The sequence below is a fragment of the Chinchilla lanigera genome, unplaced genomic scaffold (assembly GCF_000276665.1).
Source record: "Chinchilla lanigera isolate Chin_1 unplaced genomic scaffold, ChiLan1.0 scaffold00068, whole genome shotgun sequence".
Taxonomy (NCBI): domain Eukaryota; kingdom Metazoa; phylum Chordata; class Mammalia; order Rodentia; family Chinchillidae; genus Chinchilla; species Chinchilla lanigera.
In genome coordinates this window covers 7,435,034-7,459,266 of record NW_004955469.1, presented here as the reverse complement: position 1 = coordinate 7,459,266, position 24,233 = coordinate 7,435,034, and the positions used below count along the sequence as shown (strand labels likewise).

At 40.0% G+C, this 24,233-nt stretch overlaps 1 protein-coding gene, 1 long non-coding RNA gene and 1 pseudogene across 22 annotated transcripts in view; 1 reads left to right on the top strand and 2 right to left on the bottom strand.

Annotated features, from left to right (window-relative positions):
- The window catches only part of Dtnb (dystrobrevin, beta), a 368,991-nt gene that overhangs the window by 312,501 nt on the left and 32,257 nt on the right, over positions 1-24,233 (top strand). For 14 of the 20 annotated variants that reach the window (XM_013522584.1, XM_013522592.1, XM_013522591.1 and 11 more), the window contains 4 exons: positions 13,734-13,819; positions 14,580-14,693; positions 17,035-17,131; positions 23,136-23,156. In XM_013522584.1, coding sequence (XP_013378038.1) covers positions 13,734-13,819; positions 14,580-14,693; positions 17,035-17,131; positions 23,136-23,156 — 318 coding nt within the window. The remainder of the gene's footprint in view (positions 1-13,733; positions 13,820-14,579; positions 14,694-17,034; positions 17,132-23,135; positions 23,157-24,233) is intronic. The other 6 variants (XM_013522593.1, XM_013522594.1, XM_013522583.1 and 3 more) reach the window with 1 other exon arrangement.
- LOC102023895 lies at positions 3,062-5,125 on the bottom strand (annotated as a pseudogene).
- LOC106150250 lies at positions 6,722-12,327 on the bottom strand. 2 transcript variants are annotated; one of them, XR_001236966.1, is made up of 4 exons: positions 12,178-12,327; positions 11,533-11,582; positions 10,776-10,878; positions 6,722-6,880 (listed from the first exon to the last, which is right to left on the bottom strand). It is a non-coding gene; the product is annotated as an uncharacterized LOC106150250 (long non-coding RNA). The 2 variants fall into 2 exon arrangements; XR_001236967.1 differs by lacking the exon at positions 10,776-10,878.

Sequence of the window (24,233 nt, the reverse complement as noted above, 5' to 3'; positions counted from 1 at the left end):
TGCCCAGTGATCCAGGCACTTAACCCCTATGACTGAAAGAGGAAAGCTTGGTTGCTGCTCCAGGTGGCAGCAGACCTTGGCATCACCCAGGTGACACTGGTTTTAGGCGCATGCAGAATGCAAGAGTTCTGGGGTTAAGAAGGCTTCCACCTAGATTTCAGAAGGCCTTCGAGGCCAGGCAATGCACCCCTGAGAGGGCAGTGTGTGAAGCTGTGAGTGTGAAACCTAAAGTGCAGTGGAGACTTCAGAAGTTTGGAAAAGCCAGGAATGTGGCTTGTCTGAGGAAAGCTGCAAGGAGGAAGCAAAGTGGGCCCAAGAGAGAAGCCTTAGGAGCTGTAACTGCTGCAAGTGTCATAGGGGTAGAGTCACCCAAGCCCTTTGGAGCTCACAGTGTGCCACAGATTGCTTGAGATGCTGGACATGGAACTACAGGACCCGTTAGCCCTGCTCGATATTGGACCTGTGTTGGTCTGGATGCTCTGTATCCCCGTTTGTACCTTTTGGGATGGTAATGTTTATTTTGTGCCATTGAATGTTTTTTTTTTTTTTGGTTTTTCTCCAGTACCGGGAACCGAACTCACAACCTTGCGCTTGCTAGGCAGGCGCTTTTGCCGCTGAGCTAAATCCCCAGCCCAATGTGCCATTGAATGTTGGAAGTGTTTAACTTTTCATTTGTACAGGGGCTCACAGCTATGAGTTTGCTTCACATCTTGGAGGAAACCTGGGACTTGGACTTTTCAGCAATGCTGAAACTGTTAGGATTTTAGCAACCCTTAGAACTGGACTAAAATGTCTTTTGCGTAAAGGGATGTACATGAGTCTTTAGGGGGCCAGGGGTGGTTTCTGTCTGAATGTCCTCCCAAAGCCTCATGTAGTCACGGGGGCAGGCTTCTAGAGTTTATGATTGACTCATGGTCCAGTGTTCAAATTATGGATGTGAATGCTACACCCGCCCTGGGGCGGATAGTTTCCATACAATAAAAAGGAGGGAAAGAGCCTTGCTCTCTGCCACTCCTCCCTTTTTGCTCTTTTTGCTTTTGCTGTTTTCTGCGACCATGAACTGTTGCCCTCTGCCATGTGCCACTCTGCCTTGGAGCTAGCCAAGTATGGACTGAAACCTCCATGAACTGTAAGCTAAATAAACCTTTCTTTCCTTAAATTTGGGCCTTGGGTACCTTGTCTCAGCAACAAAAGAAAAAGTAACCAAGACACCCCCCAAAAGAAAATAGAATTAGGATGAAGAATCAATGGCTGAGCAATTTCCAAATGTTTAAAACAGGAGTCCTCACACTGAAATATTACAGCCAGTCCCAAAATGGATAAATAAAAGTAATTGCATCCCTAGACATATCGTAGCACCACTGCAGAATAGAAAGACAAGATCCTCAAAGGGCAAACAGAAAACATCACAGTACATTAGGTTTCTCCATAGGAACAATAGAACAATTTCTTCATAAAGGAACATAAATTTATTTAAAAATGAAACAACTGATTATATCCAGTGCTGCTGCTGTTTGTGATAATGCATTAAGAATTTATAAATATCAATCTCTTTGGTTTCTGATTTCCCTTAACATCATAGTTACATAAGCAGAAGTCTCAATTTTTAAATATAGTTTGTTAAATCATAAAAAAGAAGTATTATGAAAAAAGACAATTGAACATTTTTAGTGTACTGAGAGAAGCTAGCTAAACTCTCAAAAGGAGAAAAAACTTTTCTGACAAGGACTGAAAAAAGTCAGTGAGATTCTTGCTAAAGAATAAGAAATAGCTAATATTTATTAAATGCTTACTGTGTGCCAGCCATTATTCTAGGTACAAACTGGATGAAGCTGGGTTAGGGATGCTCTTCTCTCAACTCCCGAGGTTTACTGCTGAAGGTTGTACATCTAGAGAAAGGGAATTAAACCTTGGAAGCTAAGAATGAGATGAAAAGAGGGAAGATCTGAAGCCAAAACTAGAGAATGGCTAAACATTAACCGTGAGGAGAATGGAGCATGTGCCCAGGCATGTTCAGCATAAGAAAAGGCCCTGGGATTGGAGGTTGCAAGACAAGAGCCCACAGAGCAATACTGCAGTCAGTCAGGCAGGCCAGTGTATGTAAGACAAGTAAGTACATCAGCCTTACCAGTAGGTACCGGTTGTGTTTACTTCTTAGGGAAATAGTTATAAAAGCTGCAAATGGAGACTTGATTTATTTCTCCTCCCAAAAGTAATTTATCCTTTTGGATTTGTTTAAATTGTAAAATCTCTTCTTGAGACTCTTAACATCAGGTTGCATATCTGGCTCCAACATTACAACTCTAAAGATTAGTGAAATGGAACAGAATAGAAACAAGTGTGTATGGGGTGTGGTTACTGTAGAATCATTTAAACCTGACATGTGCCCTCAGTCACAACTGCTCATTATTTTAGATATTAAAATGCATAGATTTGTTGCCATGGACTGCACAGGCATTGAATTTTGATAACTGTGCTTAATGGCTTGTTGTCCTTACATAGTGTTTTTTAAATACTGTAAATAGAAGCTGCAAGGCCGTTTGATCCTGAGGTACTGGTCTTCCCTTACTGCAAATGAAGATAAGACTGTTTACACTTGATAGTTTCTGATGCCCGTCTCTAATTCTTGGGGAAAATGATGATTGTTAAGATGATCTTGAGACTGAATACTGATATGGGCCCTTTCATCTTCAGTTTATTTTATAGAGGGTAGTTATCTTATAAATACTGGGCCTTTTAGGAAGGATTCTTCTTGCCTAGATTTCTGTTAAACAGAAAATCTCCTAATCTTCTAATCGCACACCAATACAAGTGCTTTGCATAAAGTGGGTGTAGTGCTCGAAAGAATTTATTTATAGCCTTCCAGATACGCTTGGTATTGATTTTTTCAAAGACCTTTTCCCACAAAGACAGACTATTAAATCATCTGGGCAACCTGCAATGTAGCCTGTAGCACACGTCCCCTGATGCTTCTTCAGACTGCTCCTTGAAGAAAGACACTTTCAGTTCCTTAGATGAGCCAGAAGAGCTCATTTGTTTTCCTGAAGTGCTTAGGTTCTTCTTTTTTTTTTAAGACAAAACAAAAAAACTGTAATGTGTGGTAAATCACAGTAGTAAAAGCAAATTCTTAAAGTTTCACCAAAAATGTCACCAGCATTGGATGTAACAAAGATGTTTTGTTTACCTTTAAGGTTTTTGGCAGTACTGGGGATTGACTCCAAGGAGCACTGAGCTGCACCCCAACCCCTCTTTATTATTTTTTATTTTTTTTACTGTTCACACAAGTGTTTATTTGTCATAAGGAACTAAGTATTCCTTAGCCCGCATATTATTGATGTTTCACAGTTCAGGAACACTATCAGTGACAAATGTCTATGGAAGTCAACCCAAAGAATCCTTTTTATTCCTAAATCACTTTGCACTCTGAAAGATACCAGCCTTCCTCATTCCTCATCTCTTCAAAACCTTTCATGGAATCATAGTTTTTGTAGAAATCTGCATATGCCTTCTTTCTTGCTTCAGCCACACCAAACTTAGAGCTGCAACCCCTGTGCAGACAAGGAGTGCTCCAACAATATGAAACCACAGACGGCTGGCCAGAAGACCACGCATCTGAGGCTTCGCCAGCACACTGGAACTAATGGTAGTTACTGTCCTCAACACCAACGTCCTTTCTGGCCAACGGAGAAAACAACGGTCCTAACCCCTCTTATTAAAAAAATTTTGAAACAAGGTCTTGCTAAATTCCCATGTTAGCCTCAAGTTTGCAGTCCTGTCTCTGCCACCTGAGAAGCTGGGCTTACAGGTGTATGCCACTACACCTAGTTCGGTGGGTTGGTTGGGTTAATTACTCATGAAAACTTATTTTGGAAAAGTGAAAGGAAGGGAAAACTGTCACCCATTGTCACATCACTTCCCACGTGAACACTTGGGAGAGACTTCATCCGTTATCCAGCCCTTACAGCCCGTCACCTTAGCCTCTCTGGGCATACCCAGCCTCAACACGATCCTCACAGCTACTTACAGTTAAAGCTTAACAGTGTCCGTGCAGTGTTTTGCACACATTTAAGACTCCAAGCCCCTAAAATAGTCATTGTCTGACCTGAGTGTATATTATGATCATTTGTGAAGCATTTTAAAATACACAGATCCTTGGCTTCACCTCAGACCTACTGAATGAGAACCTCTGGGTTTAGGGCCCATTGATCTTTACTGAGGAAAAAAAAAAAAAAAAAAAGAACAGTTAAGTCCCAGTCTCTGATTTACACCTGGCTTGGGAACCACTGCCTTAAACAGTGTTACGGGATTCTTGAGAGAGGTTAGTAATCCACAGCCTTCAGTCTCTGTGAGTTGGATGGTGGGCAGACTGCCCTGGAATATAAAGACAGTCTAGAATAGAAACAGAAAAATGTCAGGCACATCATTCTTCCAAGTTCATAAAGATGAGAGCCTCAGGTCTCTTTTTAGGAGGCTGCAGAAATGCACTCCAGTGAATTAGTTTGCTGGTTATGTCAGCTTTCCTTGGGTTTTTAGCATTTGACCAGAGGTCTTGTTTCTTACCCTCTATTTTTCGTTTCTCCATCTCATTAAAGGTGATGGAGCTCTGTGAGGCTACTTAAACCTAAGAGAATACTAATGTCTCTATCAGAGGAAGAGAGAGGCATCTTGTCCTTTCTAGGATTAAAGGGACTGCAACTAAATGGATCCTACTCTTTGGACCGTTTATTCTCAAATACTAAAACTTTAATCCTTAAATACACTCCTCTGCTCCTGTTTATTTCACTGGCCTTGATGTATCATCCATTTCACCCAGTAGTTGCGTTCATTATTAGGTATTTAGTTATTTAAATAGTCTCTCATGTTTTGTCTCCTATATTCATTCATATTACATTCTGTAACTTTTCCTCTAGGTGTTACCCTGCATAACTTCTTTGGCATAGTTATAGAAATAATAGCTACCATGTGAGAGCCTTTTGTATATATAGTAATATGCTGGATGTTTGAGAAATGTAAGTTGCTCTGGTCCTCAGAGCAACTCTGGAAGGCAGATATGATTTCAAAAATGATTTTACAGATGATAAAACTAAGGCATAAAAAAATTAAATCATCTTACCCAAGGCCCCATTGTTGGACTTGAGATTTAAATACAGGCTGTGTGACTTCATGTATAAATATGAGATCCTTTACTTCTCGGAGACCATTTCCCAGGTTTAAAATTAGGCATACACAACCACTGTTTTTGACTTACGTATAACCAAGGTTTTGGAGGTTTGGTGCTAAGTAAATCTGTTTGTTGTGTTCTACAATGTCTGAGTTTTGTCTTTTCCAAGGTAGAGTTCTCATTGCTTACAGCAGTGTTTCAAAACATGGCTATGCACTGAAATCATTGGAGAAGTTTTTAAAACTGCTGATGTCTGAAGTCACTTCTTGAGATTGTAATTGGTCTTCAATAATAGAGCCTACACACAGGGTTGTTAAACTCTGTCCAGGTGATTATAGTGTGGCCAGGGTTGATAGCCATAGACAAAGTGATGTTTTGGAACTGGGGATAAGCCAGAATCACTTGGCCTATTAGATGTGCCCCCTCAGTTGAGATCAGTTTTAGAGGCAAAATGCAGTAATTTCAGTTTCTCTGTTAGTGCCTTGAGTCCCTCTCCAGAATCTGCCCATTGGTAAAACACTTAACTTTTAGTCTTTTCAGGCCATGTTTTACCCTTTAATAGAGCCCTCATTAGCTCACCTTGGAGTAGAAAAGACTAAATGTCGAGACTTTAGTCAGCTTGCCAAATAAATGTCTGGGCTTATTTAAGAGTTGAAAAATCTACTGGCTGGGTGTGGTGGTGCATGGCTATGATCCCAGCACTTAGGAGGTTGAGGCAGGAAAACCGCTGCGAGTTCAAAGCCAGTGTGGGCTACAAAGTGAGTTCAAGCCCAGCCTGAACTATATAGTGAGATCCTGTCTCAAAAAGACAAAAAAGACAAAAAGAAGAATCTGAACCTTGATGTTTCCTTGATTTCTCATACCTGATTGGTCTGGAATAGGGTTGAGGGGAAAAAAAAAAACTGTTAGGAAAATACTGGAAAGGTACACATTACCTTTCTAGCCAAATTACAGGTTTAAAACCTCTATCTTGACTTTCTAGGATTTCTTGCTTCTGTTTTCACAGTTTAGAAATCACTGCCTGTGGTTTTTGAAGTAATGCTTGTGATGCCCAGTTGTCTTTGTAGAAAAGATTTCCAATTCTTCATTAGGGTTCAGGTTTTACTAATTGAAAACAACTGACTTTGAGTTGATACAGATGTGCAGCTTTCTGGTTCTATAAAGGTTTTGTTATGACCCTGATAAACTTTTTGTTTATTTCTTCAAAGCTAATCATGAAGCTTCTTGAAAGAACAAATTCTACTTAATAATAGGAAGGAATTGATTACTATTAGACATCTCTATTGTCCTCTGCCCTAACTACATGATGTTGAGTTGCCAGCATCCATGTTTGTCACCAGTGATAATTTATCATGTGATGTTGTTTTATTAAAACTATCAAGAGTAATTTTACCAGATGGTTATATAAGAATAATAAAGCTGGGTATGGTGGCACACACCTGTAATCCTAGCACTCACGAGGCTGAATGATCCCCTGAGTTCAAGGCAAGCCTGGATTATGTAGTGAGTTCAAGGCCAGCTTGCACTATAAAATGAGAACCTGTCTCAAAAAAAAAAAAAAAAAAAAAAAAAAAAAAAAGACAAAGCACTGGTATGAAAGAATATTTAGAAATTTGACAATAGAAAATTACAATAAGTTACCTAACAAAGTGGTGCTGACCTGTAGTCCCAGCTACTTGGGAGGCTGAAGATCACTTGAATCCAGACTTCAGAGCCAACCTGTGCAATATAAGACCCCATTGCAAGAGAGGGAGGGAGAGGGTAGGGGAAGAACACAAAACAAAAGTTACAAATTTTTATGTTGTTGAATTTAAAAATTGAGAAAATTAATCAAAGGATCTAGAATCAAGTAAATTCTCCTATGATGCCTGTAAGTAATGCTACTTTTTCTACCACTGCTATATTGTGGGCAACCCAGAGTCCATCTCTAGATGGGAAATTGTTCCACCTGGGATTTTGCAGTGAGCCTCATTCAACAAGTTGCCTCAGGATGCTTCCTGAAGGTTTAGGCTGGCTCTGGATCTTGAGAAAAGGTTCCAATAATAGAGCTGTTACCTCTGCTCTTTTAAGGATGAGGATAGCTTTTGTGAAGTAACCACCGAGTTGAAGTTTCACAGATCTCATTCCACTTTAATTGGGAATCCTAGGAATACAGGAGTCGGTCACTTGCTTTGAACGTCTCTAGGTTAGAGCTAGGCCCATGGCTGCATGAGTTGCAGCTCATTGGAAGCCCTCTAATTTGACTAGAAGTTTTTCAGCTGATCAAAATCTGGTTTAAACTTATTTTTTGGAGGCATGGTCTCACTCTGTAGGTCAAGCTGGCCTTAAACTCTTGGTGATTCTTCTCCCTATACTCCTAAGTACTGGGTTACATTCATGTGCCACCACACTTAGCCATAAAGCTGGTTTAATATATTTAAGAAGGTGTCTCACGGGGCTGGGGATTTAGCTCAGCGGCAAAGCACCTGCCTGGCAAGTGCAAGGTCGTGAGTTCGGTTCCCGGTACCAGAGAAAAACAAAAAAAAAAAAAAAAAAAGAAGGTGTCTTGTGAAGTATATTGGGGGGAACTGACATTGAAGTTTTCTAGGATTTGCATAAAAATATTTCAGCTAAGAGAAAGAACATATGAGATAGATAAAGCAAATGGGGCAAAATCTTAATAGATGTTAAATCTAATAGTGAGTGAAAGGAAATATGCCACTTTTTAAGAAAGTTAGAATGGGGAACTATAAACAAGGTAGCTCTGTCTCTTAACATTTCTTTCTACACACTTGTGTATATTTCTGTGTAAGACTACATCCTCTCATTGAGTGCAGGCCTCGTGGAGCTCCAGGTTATCTCTTTGGCAGAAAACACTCCCCCGGTGCAAGTCCAGCTTCCCTTTTCAGCTTTTGCACTGTAATAGAGTCTTAAAAACTCTTGTGATACAAGAATATAGGACTCCTTTTCATAATTTTTCCAAATCTTTATAGCTGTCTCACCATCAACAGTTCAGTGGCAGTTTATTCTAAAAGTTCATCTCTTTTGTGTCTCTAGCTGATTTAACTTGGGTTTCATAGATAAAACAATCTTATGAATGAAATAACAAGTGCAGGTCAGAACAAGCAGTCTTGTTAAGCACATACCCCGGCTGATAGAAGCAGCAGTGTATGGAGAATACTAGAATATAGATTGTGAACCACAGACTAGGAGCACAGTCACTGTTCTCCAGAGCAAGTGGGGACAGGATCTGTGACAGTGTTACTGTGTTTATCAAGTGGAGGTCTCTTAGGGGGCTTTGGCTTTTTCTGGGCCTCTTCTGCTCCAGATGCTCCAAGCCTTGGGTCTTTCCCTGGGCTATTCCTATATTGTATCATTAAAACCCTACCATATCACTTTTAGTAAATATTCCCATTTAACAGACAAGAAAATAAAAGTGTAGTAAAATAACTTATAGTCAAATAGTCAATAAATAATAGAGTTAAGATTCCTAATTAGTTGGCCTGCTTCCATTCCTATCCCACTATAGTAAATATCCACTTAGATGCTAAAGCAGTACTGTACATTTACCTGTTTGCATAAACTTTATTTTAGAACTGCCTTAGCTTGATAGGAAAATCCCAAAGATGGTACAGAGTTCACTATGTTCCATATCTAGTTTCTCTGATCATTAACATCTTACCTTAGTATCATATATCTGCTGCAGTTATTGAAACAGTACTAATACAGTAACTGTGAATTACATCCCCAAATCCCTTAAATTCCTTGTAGCTATGACAGTTTCTCAGATTTTCCTTGTTTTTGATAATCTTGACAGTTCTGAGGAATATTAGACACAGCCCTTAATTGGGAATAAAGGATCTGATGTATTCCTTCAATGAGAATGGGTAGGAAGAGGTAAAATACCATTTCACCACATCATAGCAAGGACGCATACAGTCAACATGATCTGTCATTGTTAATGTTGACCACCTATGTAAAGTAGTGTTTCTCAGGTTTCTCCAATATAAAGTTACCCTTTCTGTACTATACTCTTTGGAAGGAAGCCATTTCACACAGACCATGCAGAAATGGGGAGTTAGGCTCTATCTCTTTGAGGGTAGAATATGTACATACATTATTTGGAAATTCTTCTACATAGGAAATTTATTCTTCCTCATTTGTTAAATGAGACATTTATGTAAATATGGAGCAGTGTTTTTATGATGTAATTTGAGAGGTATTTTTGTTATTGTTCTTGTTGTTTTTGTGGTGCTGAAGATTGAATCCAGGACCTCATGCTTGCTAGGCAAGCACTCTACCATTGAGCAATATCCTCAGCCCAGAACAGTGTTATTGCTTGTTTTAATATATAATCAGATTTCATATTCCCTTGCTCCAAATTCTGCAGTGGCTTCACACACCATTCAGGATGAAATAGACCCCTCAACCCCATAGCTCAGAGACCCTGCATGACCTAGGCACCCCCAGCCTGTCCTTTCCCTTCAGTCACCCCCTCCATTGCTGCTGCTTTGCAGGTACCAAGTGGGACCAGCAGCAAGCCTTAGCACTTGCCTTCTTTCCACTCTGCATGCCCTTCCCTCAGACGTTCTTCTGGTTTGCTTCCTCTTCAGTGGTCTCTGAGAGACCTGTTAGAACTACCTCACTGAAAAAGTCTTCTATCCTAACCCACTGTTTCATTATCATGTATTTCTTTTATTACATGTATCACTGTTGACAGGAATGCTTATTTCTTAGTTTCTGATCTCCCAATGTCCTGTAAGCTTCAGTAGGTGAGAACTGTCTAACTCACCAGTGAATTCTGGGGCTGGAACAGGATATGACACATAGTGGGAGCCCCATAAATGAATAAGTAAATGTACAAATATTATGGCTTATGTCTAAATGTTTCCCCAAAAGCTTCTTGCAGTCACAGTGGGGATACTTTTCAGAGGTGGTAGGATCTAGAGTATGTGGTGCTGGGATCAGCCCACTGATTGGTTTGGCATAATTCTGGCTAGGATTAAGAGTATGAGTGCTTCACCCATCCTAAGATGGGTAGCTTGCGTATAAAATAATGGACAGAAAAAGGTGAATGTGCTCTCGCCTGCCTGCTTCTGTAGACGACAGTATTTCTCCTGTGCTATGCCACCCTGTCTTAGAGTCAGCTGGCTATGGACTGAAACCCCTACAAACTGTGAGCTGAAATAAACCTTTTCTCCTTAAACTTTGGGTGTCAGGTATTTTGTTTCAGCAGTGAGAAAAGTAACTAGGATAACAAACTATTAAATTTTTTAAAGAAATCATCTTTGAACACTTCAGGCCAAAGTACAGTATCTGTGGGCTGGGGATATGGCTTAGCAGCACAAGCGCCTGCCTGGCAAGCACAAGGTCCTGAGTTTGATTCCCAGTACCAAAAAAAAAAAAAACAAAACAAAACGTTCAATTCCATTTCTGTGTTACTCCCTTTAGTGTCCTGGCATTTTAGGAAGAAAGGCCTTGAGTTTTTGTATTTTTTTTAAAGGAGCCCATGGTGTTTAAGGTGGTGGTGGTAAATAAAATCATAAGTTTCTCTGTTTTTTGTATTAGTCCATTTTTCATTACTATAATGACATACCTAAGGCAGGCTAACTTGAAAAGATTTATTTTGACTTACAGTTCTGAAGGTCCAAAGTCAAAGGGCTACATCTTGCTGAGAACATCCTGAGGCAATGCAGGCATCACACAGCAAGAGCCAGGGACCGCATGTGGTCTCCTCCCTAGAATAAAGTAACTAGGCCTAACCCTCATGACCACTAGCTAATATTAATCATCCCTCACGGTCACACCTCTAGACCATAGTTTCCACCCGCTTTAATACTTCGCAGTGGGGATTAAATTTTAATACATGGAGCATTTAGAGACATATCATGGTAACCTGGTATTTTAAATTTGTTTGAATGAAATACAGCTTTATTAGGCACCCAAGTGAGGGAGTTCTTCTTGTTAGTCTGTCCAGCTCTTTACCCCTGCCTGCTTCTTTGGATTTGAGTAACAGTGCTTCTAGAAGCCAAAGAATCATGCCTCCTTAGGAGTCCCTATTTACAATGACTCTTGATTTCTGCACTAACCTCTGCTATGGAAGATGGTTCAACTTAGCAGTGAAACACTCAAAACTGGAAAGATTCCTTAGACATTTCCAGTGAAATACTAGAGCTTTTTGTGTGTCATGTGAAATAAATTCCTTCCAGAGCTCATTTCTCTTCCACAGTTCTCCATGCTCCCACTCAATTAGATAGACTTTTTACTCCAGTTTTGAGGAATTACAAACCTATTATTATTCATAGCCAGATTCAGTCTCAAACAAGCCATTTTTCTGAGGCTTATCTCAGGCTCTTGTAAGACTGTGAATACGATACAGGAAATTTACTTACCTGGCTTCTTGTCCATGCTTCTTTAGAGGAAGAAAATCCGCTAGTTTTTTCTTTGAAAAAAGAAAAATATTTGGTAATCGGGTAAAAATCTGCCCACCAAACCTTGCTATGCTGTTTTACCCCTGTTGGTTTAGAAAACACCATGTGAAAAGAGTTACTGACTCTTCAGGCTCTAGACAGAAAACAAGGTTTCTGTTTCACATAGGTTATGTTTCAGGCAGAACCAAGAGTGTGCAGAGTGAAGCAGTCATCACAGAGCCTCATAGATGTTTCTGTTCTGTTTGCTTAATAAAAGGGAAACCACATTGTCATCCCTTTCCTCATTTTGTGTCAATTGGCTATCATATTTTCTCCCTCTTTTTTCCCCTTAGTGGGAGGGAGACTGAACCCAAGCCCTTCACACTAAGCTATATCCCCAGATCTTTTATGATATTTTGAGACAGGATTGCACTAAGTTGCCCCATTACACAGCTACAGTATTCTTAAACAAGAGTTAGAAATATCAGTGGATATGCAGATCACAGCTACATGCTTCCAGGAAGATCCACAAGTGGCCAGTAAGTAGCATATTTATATTAAGGAAATACAAAACGAATCCATAATAAGATACCACTTAACACCCACACTAGGACAGTGGTGGCAAACCTTTGACGCTCATGCTGAAGCTGAGTGTTTCTTATTATTGGAAACTCTGGAAGGTTCGCCATCATCGCACTAGGAGTTCTGCCAGGCGTGGTGGCACACAACTGTGATCCCAGTACTCGGGAGGCTGAAGCAGTGAGATTGCTGCAAGTTTGAGGCCAGCCTGGGCTACATAGTGAGTTCAGGAGCAGCCAGGACTATACAGCAAGACTCTGTCTCAGAAAACAAAAAAGCAGTTACCATGTGACCCAGCAATTGCACTCTTAAATATAAACACAGGAGAAATAAAAACATAAGTCTAGCTGGGTGTGATAGTGCCTATAACCCCAGCCCTCCAGATGCTGAGGCAGGAGGATTGCCGCATATTTGAGGCCAGTCTGGAATGCATAGCAAAAGACACAAACAAAAAAACTTATCTCTAAATAAATGTTCATAGGAGCATTATCCAAAATAGCCTATAAGTGGAAATGCCCCAAATGTCCATCAGCTATTGAATAGATAAATAAAATGTGGCATATTTGTATTATGGAATATTATTCAGCAATAAAGGGATGGAATACTGATACATAGTACAGCATGGATGAACTTTGAAAACCTTTTGTGGAGTGAAAGAAGCCAGACATAAAAGACCACATATTGTATGATTGCATTTATATGAAATATACAGAATAGGTAAATCCATAGACAGAATGATGGATATCAGGATGGGACAGGAAGAATGACTACTAATGAACGTGGGGTTGCCTTTGGGGATAATGGAAATATTTGGGGTTGGTGGTAATTTTACAACCTCATAATTACACTAAAGCCCACACACTCTGCACTTTAAAAGAGTCGATTTTATGGTATATAAATACTAGTTTTTTAAAACTCACCATTAGGAATGTCATATCCACTGGGATGGTTAAAAACCAGAGATTATAGTAACAAATGTTGGTAAGGGTGTGGAATTGGAACTTTCAGTCATTATCAGTGGCATTGTAAGATGGTACACAGACTTTGGAACAGTTTGACAGTTCCTCAAATGTTTTTAAATTCAGCATTACCATATAACTATCAATCCCATGCAAATGTATTTACTCAAGAGAAGTGAAAACATTGACACAAAAATGAGATGAAAAGTTCATAGCAGCTTCATTTGTAATGGCCCAATGCTGGAAACAGTGAAATACTACTCAGCAACAAAAAGAATAAAAAGAAGCTATTGATTTCATGGATGAGCCTCAAAAACCTCATGCTGAGTGGCAGCCAAAAGCCTCCGTGTTGTATGATTCTGTTTCTATGAAGTTTCTAGAGAAGACTAACTGAAACCTTGTCAGTGGTTGCTGAGTCTGGCGGGGGAGTAGGGATTAACAACAAATGAGATGTTATGGTGATGGAAAATATTCTAAAAATGGATTGTGGTGAGCGGTTGCACAAAGTTGTTTAAATTTACTAAGACTCATTGAGTTGTACACTAAAATGAGTGGATTTTATAGTATGTAAATTACATCTCAAAACTCAACAGTCTCAGACTCTGAATTTATTTAAATCGGAAAACAACTCTTTCTCCACTTTAGACTCGTCCTCCTACTGATGTGAGCTTTAATTTTGATGCCAACAAACAGCAGAGACAGCTCATTGCAGAACTGGAAAACAAGAACAGGTAAGAATTTAGAAGCTGAGCCCATTTTTCAAGTCCAGAATTATCGTGAGTACTGGTACTTACTGTCCTTGCAGCTAGCTGGCTTTTGACTGGAAGATCCCACAAGTCCAAGAAATGCACTGGACTCTAACTGGTGCAGATATGCATGCTGCTAATTCTGGTTGCCCAGAGTGCTACTCTTCTGCCCTTGGTAGATTCTTTTTCCTGGCCCCCACTCTGTGTCCCCTCTCAGGATTCCTTTCTCCGCTACTTCTAACAGTGTTGTGTTCTGTGTAGTCATCTTGCCCTTGCTCACTAGCCTATATATGACTGGCCTCGCACTTAAAAAAACATTTAAAGGCATGGAAACCTTGTATAACATGCAGGAGAGGTGGGCACCTGGCCTTCAGTCAGTTATCAGGGGTCAGAAAAGCCTGACTGGGACTTGGAAAGCCTCAGAAAGTTAGTTTTGGACCTGCATTAGAGACTACAAGTTCTCTTTTCCTTTTCCCCAGAAAGGAACAGGGTAAATAAAACCTTCAGGTTGTCATTTTCCTTTTCTGGAGATTTTTTAAGTTCTCAAGGAGTGTTTTTAAGTTTTTCTACCAGAAAGGATTGTTTCATTGAAGAAATGTCAGGTGAGGGGCTACTTAGAAAGCATTCACTCCACATCTTGATCCTTTGGAAACAATCAGTGAGATTAGTACAGAAGGCACTGCAAGGGACAGGAGAGCAGGAGTTGGGAAGGGTAGGTAACCATCTTACTTTCATCGCCCACTAGAGAGATCCTGCAAGAGATCCAGCGCCTCCGCCTGGAGCACGAGCAGGCCTCGCAACCCACTCCTGAGAAGGCCCAGCAGAACCCCACGTTGCTGGCAGAGCTACGGTTGCTTAGGTAAGCAGCAATACTACACCTCTGTAATTTACGGTGGGAATTTATACCTCAGGAAGCCAAACTAGTCAAATAGAATCTGCTTGTCTGAAACCAGTCCTATTGGAACACACTGCTGAGTTCCATCATTAGTCACTTTGAGAACTTAAGCCTTTGTACAAAGCTAGGTAAATACAAGTCTCCCTCAAATCCCAGGGCAGGTGGGCCAGTGTCTGCTTCTGTCATTGGTTTAAGAACACCTCCTGGTGCAGTTCCTGTTCTTCTATTGTAAGTACAAGGTCTGACTCCAGAGACTCTTTCCCTGTCCTATGATTATATTTTCCTGGTACTTCATAGTCAGACCAGGACTCTGCCAAGAAGTGTGTTTCCTCTGCATCACCTGTGAGACACAAAGCCAAGGTGGAATCACACCATGACTGTGCTACTTTCCCACAAATATAATGTCTCAGGGATCAAGAAACTAAGGACAACCAGGTGTGATAGCACACATCTATAATCCCAGTGTTGAGGAGGCTGAGGCAAAAAGGTTCACCACTCTAGGTACATAGTGAGTTCAAGCCAGCCTGAACTACATAGAGAGACCCTATCTCAAACAAAAAAGAAACTAAGGACCGGATCACCGTTGGAGTAGAGAGCAGCATTCCTCCCAGTGTGATGCTATTTAAAAGGGAATGGAGACATCTTCCCAGAAGAGCATGACATGAATGACCTGATCTGTTTTTAGGACCTTATTTCCTGTCTGCCTTAGAATGTTGTATATGTACTCTTCTGTAAGTAAAGACACTGTAAAAACCAGAACTCTGGATTCCCAAATGGTGGTTCTTTAGGTTGTAGTATTTGACAATTTGACATTCCACAGTTGATTTTTAATGAGCTTTCATCTGGAATTCTGCTTAGCTGGGTACTTTTATTTTCCTCTCCCTCTTCCTTTGGCTTAGGTCATTTGGCCTCTCAACCATGATTTCTTTTCCTGAAGCAGTGATGGCAAACCTTTTAGAGCTTTCAATGATAACAGCCAGCTGCAGCATGTATACCGTAGATTTACCACCACTGTCCTAGAGATTGGAGGTTATTGTTTTTTTCTATAGGTGTCTTAGTGTTTAGATTTGTATCATCAATAAGTGAGTCAAAGAATTTAAACTAGGCAGGTGAAGATCATTAGAGATACAGAGCTTCCCCTTCTCCTAAAAATTCATTTTAGTTTCTAAATGTAGTTGAACTAAAATTTTGGCTGCTCTGTGCTTCACTGTCACACATTTGGGATGTTAGTGTGTTTGGTGTTACACTAAGAAGAGTGGAGAAACACGTGCCAATTCAGGCAGAGGGTAACTGAGCTGTCAGCACAAGATATATGTTTTCTTTCCCTAACTCAGCTCAGGCACACATGACTTTTTATATCTAAAAAAGCAAAAACTGTCATCCAGGACTCTTAACTGCTGCTGAAACTGGGGCTGCCTGAGGTACCAGTTAAGCTGGAAGGATCTGAAAAATCTCATAGGTTTAATGGGGACAGGGCTGAGTTCAGGAAGCAAAAAATAGAAATTTAATCTGAGCCTAAGGGGTATCTAAAGCTTGAGAAGTCAGAAAACAGTTAATTTCAAAAGGAGATTTTGTATCTCAAGGAAAGATGAGACATTTAAGAAATGTGCCAGAACAGTTGTCTGTGCATACAGGCAAATATCCTGGTCCTCTACCTCACACAAAAACTGACATCAGACCATTGAAATGTGAAGACAGAAGTTTAAAACTTCTAAAAGAAAATGCAGAATTTCTTTATGCTTCAGGAATAGAAAATAACTTCTCAGAATTTTGACTGTGCAATTGGTAAATTCCTCTACATTAATATTAGCTTTTGGGAGGGAGCAGGGAAAAAGTGGATAAAAAAAGGAATTGTGATGGGTTATGTACGTGTACCAACTCCACACACAAAATGTAAACGTTACATACTGCAAACATACACTCATAAAAATAAATTTTTAAAAATATTAACGTCTGTTTATCAAAAAACACATAAAGGGCAGGATTCATTTGTAGGTACTCAACAACTTTCTTTATCGTGCAGATGGTGTATACATTTATGAACTTCTTTTATGATTTGGGGGAAGTTGGTTGCATTTGTGTTTGTGTGGAGAAGATAGCCATGGTTGTGTTTGTCACCCAGTGCAGAGTTTGCAAATGGAAGCAAAATTTTTTGCCAAACACTTTTGTTTGCAAACCAAATTATTTGCAAACAGAAGTGCACGTGAACTGAGGTATTTCTCTAATATGAATCCAGCAACTGCCAATTCCCACCTAGCGTAATACACCAAAATTTCATTTCTGATGAATCTTTCCTCTTGGACAGGCAGAGGAAAGATGAGCTGGAGCAAAGGATGTCTGCCCTGCAGGAGAGCAGGCGGGAGCTGATGGTGCAGCTGGAGGGGCTGATGAAGCTGCTGAAGGTAAGAGCCAAGGCCTCTCCGGCTCCTCTTCCCACCTGCCTCTCTGCCTGACAGCCTTCACCATTGCCTGGGTCTAAATTCTTGGTTGTCAGGCCTAGAACCAATTTGCAGGTAAACTTCCACAAATGTGGCCTAATTAGGTATAAAAGTATAAAAAATCAGTATAAAAATTGAAATTAGTATAAAGCCTGATTATGAAAAATTAGTAAATGGAAATAGGGCAGTGTCTTGAGTAGTTGCTTTTCTAGATAAGGATGCTTATACATACGGTATTAACTATGCATAAATGTGATGTGTATAAATATTTCCCAACTACTTAAAGTTTAAATTTTCAGATATTCCCTCCAAATACTTCACAAACATTAAGTGCCCTGTTTTAATAGGTATAGAGAGGCAAACTATATTAGAATGTTTACAGAGATACAGGATCAATAGGACATTTGTAGATGTAGAAAAGAGAAATGATTGAGTTAGCTCGTTCAGTTATAGAGGCAGAGAAGTCCCATAGTGCACTCCCTGCTACCTGGAGACCCAGGAAAGCCTGGCATATAACATCTAATATAGACTGAAGACCTGCAAACCAGAGAGCTGATGATATAGCCTGCAGTCCAGATGGGTAAGGGAAGTCACTATAATAAGGTCTGGAAGAAACCTGGAGCTTCAATGTCTAAGGCAGACAGAGGCAAATGTCCTGTTCCAGAAGACAGAACATTTATCTTCCCTGTGCCTTTTTGTTCTGTCCACTTCCTCAGTGGATTGTATGGTGTCTGCCTACATTAATGAAAATGGATCTTCTTTTCTTGGTTACTGATTAATATCCCAGTCTCTGCTAGGAAACACCCTCACCAATATCCAGAGATAGTGTTGTACCATTTACTGGGTATCTCAGCCCAGTCAGGTTGACACATAGAAAACCACCACACAAACTAATTTTTTTTTTTTTGTCTTTTTGAGACAGGGTCTTACTACGCAGTTCAAGCTGGCCTTGAACTCACTCTGTAGCCCAGGCTGGCCTCGAGCTTGCAGTGATCCTCCTGCCTCAGCCTTCCAAGTGCTGAGATTTCACTCATGCACCACCATGCCCAGCATCAATTCTAAATAATAACTTCACTGGAAATAAAATAGCTTATGAGCTATAGGTTAAGTATATTTGGACCCAAGTAAATCCAAGATAATTCAGATTTTTCTGTTTGTCAAAGGGCATATTACAGTCCCCTATCCTAGAGTGGGGAAAGGTATGGTTGGCATTGAAATGTCCTCACCTAGGCAATTTATTAGGATTAAATAGAAATGTTTTCCTAGTTGTAGGGTGCAGAACACCTGGTATCATGCTGCGGGTTTCCTAGGACCTGCCTGTCAATGCTGTAAACATTTTGTAGCAAGACACTGACTTAGCAGTCAGAGCAAAAAAAAAAAATTACACGTGGAAGACATCAAAGCCAGGCCAAAGGGAATGAATGGAATGCTATGGAAAGGAGTCATTGAAGGTGTTAAAATTTAACTTTAGAAGCTGGGCATGATGGTGCACCCCTGTAATCTTAGCACTCAGGAGGCTGAGGCAGGAGGATCACCATGTGTTCAAGGTCAGCCTGAGCTATATAGTGAGACCCTGTCTCAATAACAGCAACAAAAAGTAAGTTTAGGAGGATACCTGCTACAATTTTAAAAAGGGAGACACTAAAGTATAGGAAGAGATCTATGGAGTCACCAGACTCAGGATGACAAGGGTCCAACTAGAAGTGGGAATCCAAGAAAGTAGCATCTTGGAGACTTCTTTTCAGCCTCTGCATTTTAAAGAAATCCCTTAGTAATGAAGCTGGTGGGTTCTGGCAACTTGGACTAATGTTGCAGTTGTGCTTTTAACTGAATTTTTACTTCCTCAAGACAATTACTTCTTTTAGATTTGAGCTGAGTTTTTGTTTTTGTTTTCTTAGCTTGGTCCTGGGCATTAAGAGTTGTTTTACATGGACTTTTTCTACACTAACCCTGTTAGCAGGATTTCCCCACAGAAATATTTTATGTCTAAATGAGCCTGGTTGAAAGAAAACTATCAAAATACCTGGTCTGTATCCCTCTAGCAGTTGTCAGATACACAGATGAGCGACCAGTCACCCACTCAAAACAGCCACAGTACACATTAACATATCTGACCTGTGTAATTCCTAGACCATGTTGGGTACTGGAAGCCCTCTGAGTGGAGTAGGTACGCCTGTGGGACAGGGGATGATAAGGGATATCTCACTCTCTCCCTTTCAGAAATACATTCTCAAACATAACCCACACATAGATAAGAAGGTATCCCACTGTGCTTTTGTTTCACCTTTTAGGTGAAAGGTTTCTGAAACTGAAGGAAAGTCAGAGTGCATTTCACCTAATTAACATGGTGCACTTCCCTTTCTGTTCAGTTGTCTTTCGTCTTCCTTAGAACTACTGCCTCCAAGCCCTAGGCATAACCACTGTAAACTTGAGGTGGGCCACTGACATCTGTATTCAAGGGCTAAGCAGGAGTTAGTAGCTGGAATACTAACCCCAAACCCTAACTTTCTTTATATTTTTAGCTCTTACTATATAATTTCAGTAAAATAAACAAGATCCTACCAACCCATTTCATAGGACCCTTGCCAAGTTCTTAAATGCCTTTTCATTTATCCAGATTGAGGCCACCCAGACTGACAGGAGGAATCTGCAAACGCAAACCTAAAAATGTTGTCTTTTTTATCTACAGTTGAAAATTCACAGTTGAAAATATGACGTATATGGTGTCCAGCTTCCTAAAAGAATTACAGCACAATCTTAATTTGTGTATTACATTCATGCCTAAAAGGTCATGCATAAAGATCAGTGACTTCTATTAAAATCTCAGATATTTTCCTACTATTAAAAAAATTCAGTCCATAATGAATGTACCCTTTAAAATCCTAATTTTAATTTCAAAGAATTGTCCTTCCTTCACTCATGTTCAGTCTGCTAGCATTTAATTTGCTCATAAAACAGCTGTAAGCAATTTGTCAAATGGACAATCAAGCCACATGGTCTGGGAGGCTTATAAATTAAAATACATCAACAGTACATTTCCATTTCACAGGGAGTTCTTGCATTCTGCCACTTCAGTAAAATACTGTGCACTCTGTATCTGAAAACCAATAATTTAAGTATATTAAAGTGGGACCATTGTGTAGTAATTCATTCAACAAAGGTCTACCATTTTTGGAAAAAGGTCAAAAAACTAATTGTATGTTTATGTAACAAAAATATATTGTGTTCCTAAGTGTCATGTTAGGTATTTGGTGAACAGTGGAAGGTGAACTCATTTTCTATAACCAAGGACTATCAGGGACTTCCTTCTCATTTATTTTTTCTCATTTCATGATACAATGTAGACTGATACTCTAGTATCCCCATATCTGTACATATCTTTTCCGTACATTTTTCCTCTGATTATTGAGTTTAAAGATAACCTCTGCCTCACATTTACTTGATATAGAATGGTTATGTTGATATTTTGGTTTTTGACTCATACTCCCAACCTTTTCCACTTCATTTTTCATATTTCTGATACTGCTTTGAAATATTTACCAGCTGATTTCTGCAGTTTTGGATTTCAACTTCATTTGCAAATGTTTATACAGTTAAAATGTAAATTTTTGTATAGATGACTCTAGTAGCTATGCCATTAGCTGGCCAGATTGCCTCCATTTGGAAGAGATTGTGTTTTCAGGTCACATAAGCACATCTAGATTTGCACGTTATAGTGAAGGTATTATGACTCCTTTAAGTCAAGTTGGCACTGCTTCTTGTCATCAGTGTTTATAGACCCCCGCTGATTAATTGATAACAAAAAGATTTAAGACCTTATATCTGACCTGTTTGATGTGCTGACAGAGCTTTAAAGGCCTTATTTGGATAACTTTGTGAGTTTAAGTTATACAACACCATCCTAGATAACACTTTGTCAAAGTCCTCCTTCTCCCACCACCATTGACAGGGGAAGCCTCTGAGTCTTGAGAACGCTGCCCTGTCCACCATCCTGTCCTAACCTGATAAGTACATGTACTGAGGATTATAATTTTTCATGTCATAGGACAAACTTACATAACAGAGTAACTGAATGTGAGAGCAGAAACATTGCTTTCTCAAATTTCTCTATTCTATAAAGTAAACCAATGTTATCTCATACCAAAGGTAGGGAAAACAGGGAGGTCTCTTAAAAAGAGCTCCAAGAAATGACATATATACTGGTCTTTTGACCTCAGATAGGATTTCAGCCTGTGAAATTGCTCCATCCCTTCCCCAGCTCAATTTCCATTTCAACACCTAGTGCCAGCAATGAAAATACATTTTTAAATTGTTTAATCATCTCCTGCGGCTGTTTGCCTTGCCTAGTGAATGTAAGCAGTGTCCTGCCCTAGAGGGAAGTCTGGCTGGGAAGGGAGAGCACTTTCCCACTGCAAAACTATCTCCTCCTGACCAGAACCCAGCCATGCTTGCCAAGTGCAAAGGCAGAAAGCCTCTCCTCAGGCTGAGCTGATGCTTAGGGCCCTCTGCCTGGGATCCTGGGAGTTGAGTTTGATCAGGCTGCTGGCGGCTGACTTTCTTTGTGAAAAGCACCTTTCTGAGAAGAACCAGAGTCTCCTTGTGGAATATCTTGTGTTCATTTAATTTCTAGTCCATGTCTCTCTTTGCAGGAATAAAAATTGTTTTCTCTAGAATTTTGTTTACCTTCTCCCTTTTGCAATTCCTTTGCTTTACTGAAATCACACTGCCCTCACACCCAGACCCACAGACTCAGAGCAGGAGTACATATTCTTCCTAAGACTCTGTAGACCCATGGTCAGTGGAAACTGCCTGTGCCCATGGATGTAGTTCAGGTAGAGCCACTGGGATCACTTTATGACTTACATACTAAAGAGAAGAGGCATCATGCCCAGTTACCCATGATGAGGCACAGAAAGAGGAACCAAAGAGATTCATTAAAAGACAGACTAACTAAGAAGCAAAAAGCGAGAAACTCAAAAGTATTTATTTCCTCTTTTTTTTTTTTTCTTTCTTTCTACAATGTCTAATGGTACATTTATCTGGTCAGTCAACTGTAGTTAATAAGTGCCTGCTCTGTGTACCCATCACTGTGAGTTCTAAAAGACAGAGAACTTACCTTTGTTGGAGTGTTATGCATAAGAATTACTAAATAAACCTGTGGTAAATTAATGAAAAACTGAAGTCAAGAATTCTTTTTTTTTTTTTTTAAAGCCCTTACAGAGTCCTTGAAGAAGCCTCCAGCTTCCTGGGGGAAGAAGGCATGCATGTGCACCCTAAATCTAAAGGCAAAACAGCCTGCAAGCAAGTGGAGCAGATGCAGTTCCAACATGTGTAGTGGGGAGAGGGGACTAGGAAAGAAGAAAAGAGCCTGTGGTCAGGTGGAACTGCTAGTTGAGAATTTAGAGTAATAGTTCTCAAACTAGGGCTGAAGGGCTGTCGGAACACATGGCTCTTTCCCAATTCTGAAGCTTCTAGTCAGCCGGTCTAGGGTGGGGCCCAAAATCTGCATCTATGATGAGCTCCCAAGTGATGCTGATGCAGATCTGTGATCCACACCTTGAGGATCACTGGCCTAGGACCTGTCTCTAGATACATAGAGATACTGTGAATGATGAAGTAGCCATGGTTGAACTTCCTCTTTGAGTTTACCTTAAATATTTACTGGCCTTAGATAAGCCAGACTCTCAAGGCCTCTTTCATTTGTAAGTGAAGAAGTCTTAGATGCATTCTAAGGTTGTGTTTTGTTTTGTTTTGTTTTTTCTTTCAACTCTAGAAGTTAGTGCCTTGAATTAACTGATGGGGAGAGGCCTGCCATTTTGCTCATCTGGTGGACAGGGTCTTTGAGCTCAGGGCACACGAGCCAGGCCTGTTTTGCCTCATTTCTATCATTTCTTCCCAATATTTGTGGTGATGGGCATTAATTTCTCTCCTTTTCTCCTCTACCTTTTTTCATCTTCAACACTTCTAGGAGGAAGAGCAAAAGCAGGCAGTAAGTGGACTTCAGAATTGTACACTGGACCTTGCTCCTTTTGCATGCTCTTCTGTTTTCCTTGTGAATGTTAACATTCCTTCTGCTGTCTTCCGTGCACCCCATCATCTCTGAGGAACTGGTTGTGTATAAAACCCTCAGGAGTTCCCTCCATGATCCTGTTTGCCTCGTGGAGCATGTTTTACTTGAAACCAGAGCTGGTTGAATTTTTTTTGAAGTACACATCTGTGGTGCTTATTTAAATATGCATGATTAGCCAGGCCACCATTGCATTTTCCTGCTGTTTTATTTTCTGCTGCTTTGTGTCTGTGGTGACTTTGAATCGCTTAAAACAACTTTCAGGGTGGTGGGGGTGACCTCAGGGCTAAATGCTATGCCATGGATGAATGGGCATGAAAATGAGTGGTTCTTTGGATAACCTTACATGTCTACCATTTTGAATAGATGTCAGGACTCTATGGCTCCACCGGCCTTCTTAACAAAATTACTGGTGACAGTTGAAAGACCAACTACACCTAAAGTGATTAACTGCTCAGGCTACTCCAAGGGGAGCTCAGGGTTTTCTGAACTGCATGGCTGTTACTGCATGATGTTTAGAGAAGGTTGGTGTGTGTTTTTATTTTTTCTGGATACCCATTGGCCCACAGAAGAAAATAAATTAAGGACCTGTCCACAACAGCAATCTCATTTTTTTAGGTGACATGGTACAGTTTTCAAAGCATGTTTTTATAATAAGTTAAAGATTAATTTTAATTTATCTCAGGTAAACAAATTCAAGAGAAAAATTAAAGATGTTTAATTCAAAAAATTACCATTTTAAATGAAAACACAAATATATCCATGTTTTAGGTCGAGAATAAGAGTGTAAAACATGATATTTGCGATTTGCAGTTAGGATAGCAATGGAATCATAGACTATAAGAAAGGAAAGGAAAGGAGGAAATAGGTATTAAGAGGAAGGTGCAAGAAAAGGGGTTAAGGAGAAGCTGCTGGAAGGTGGACAAGAGATAGGATAGGATATCAGGATCAAGAGAGATCTCAATGGCTTTGACAGTAACAACAGTTGTTTTTTTGGTG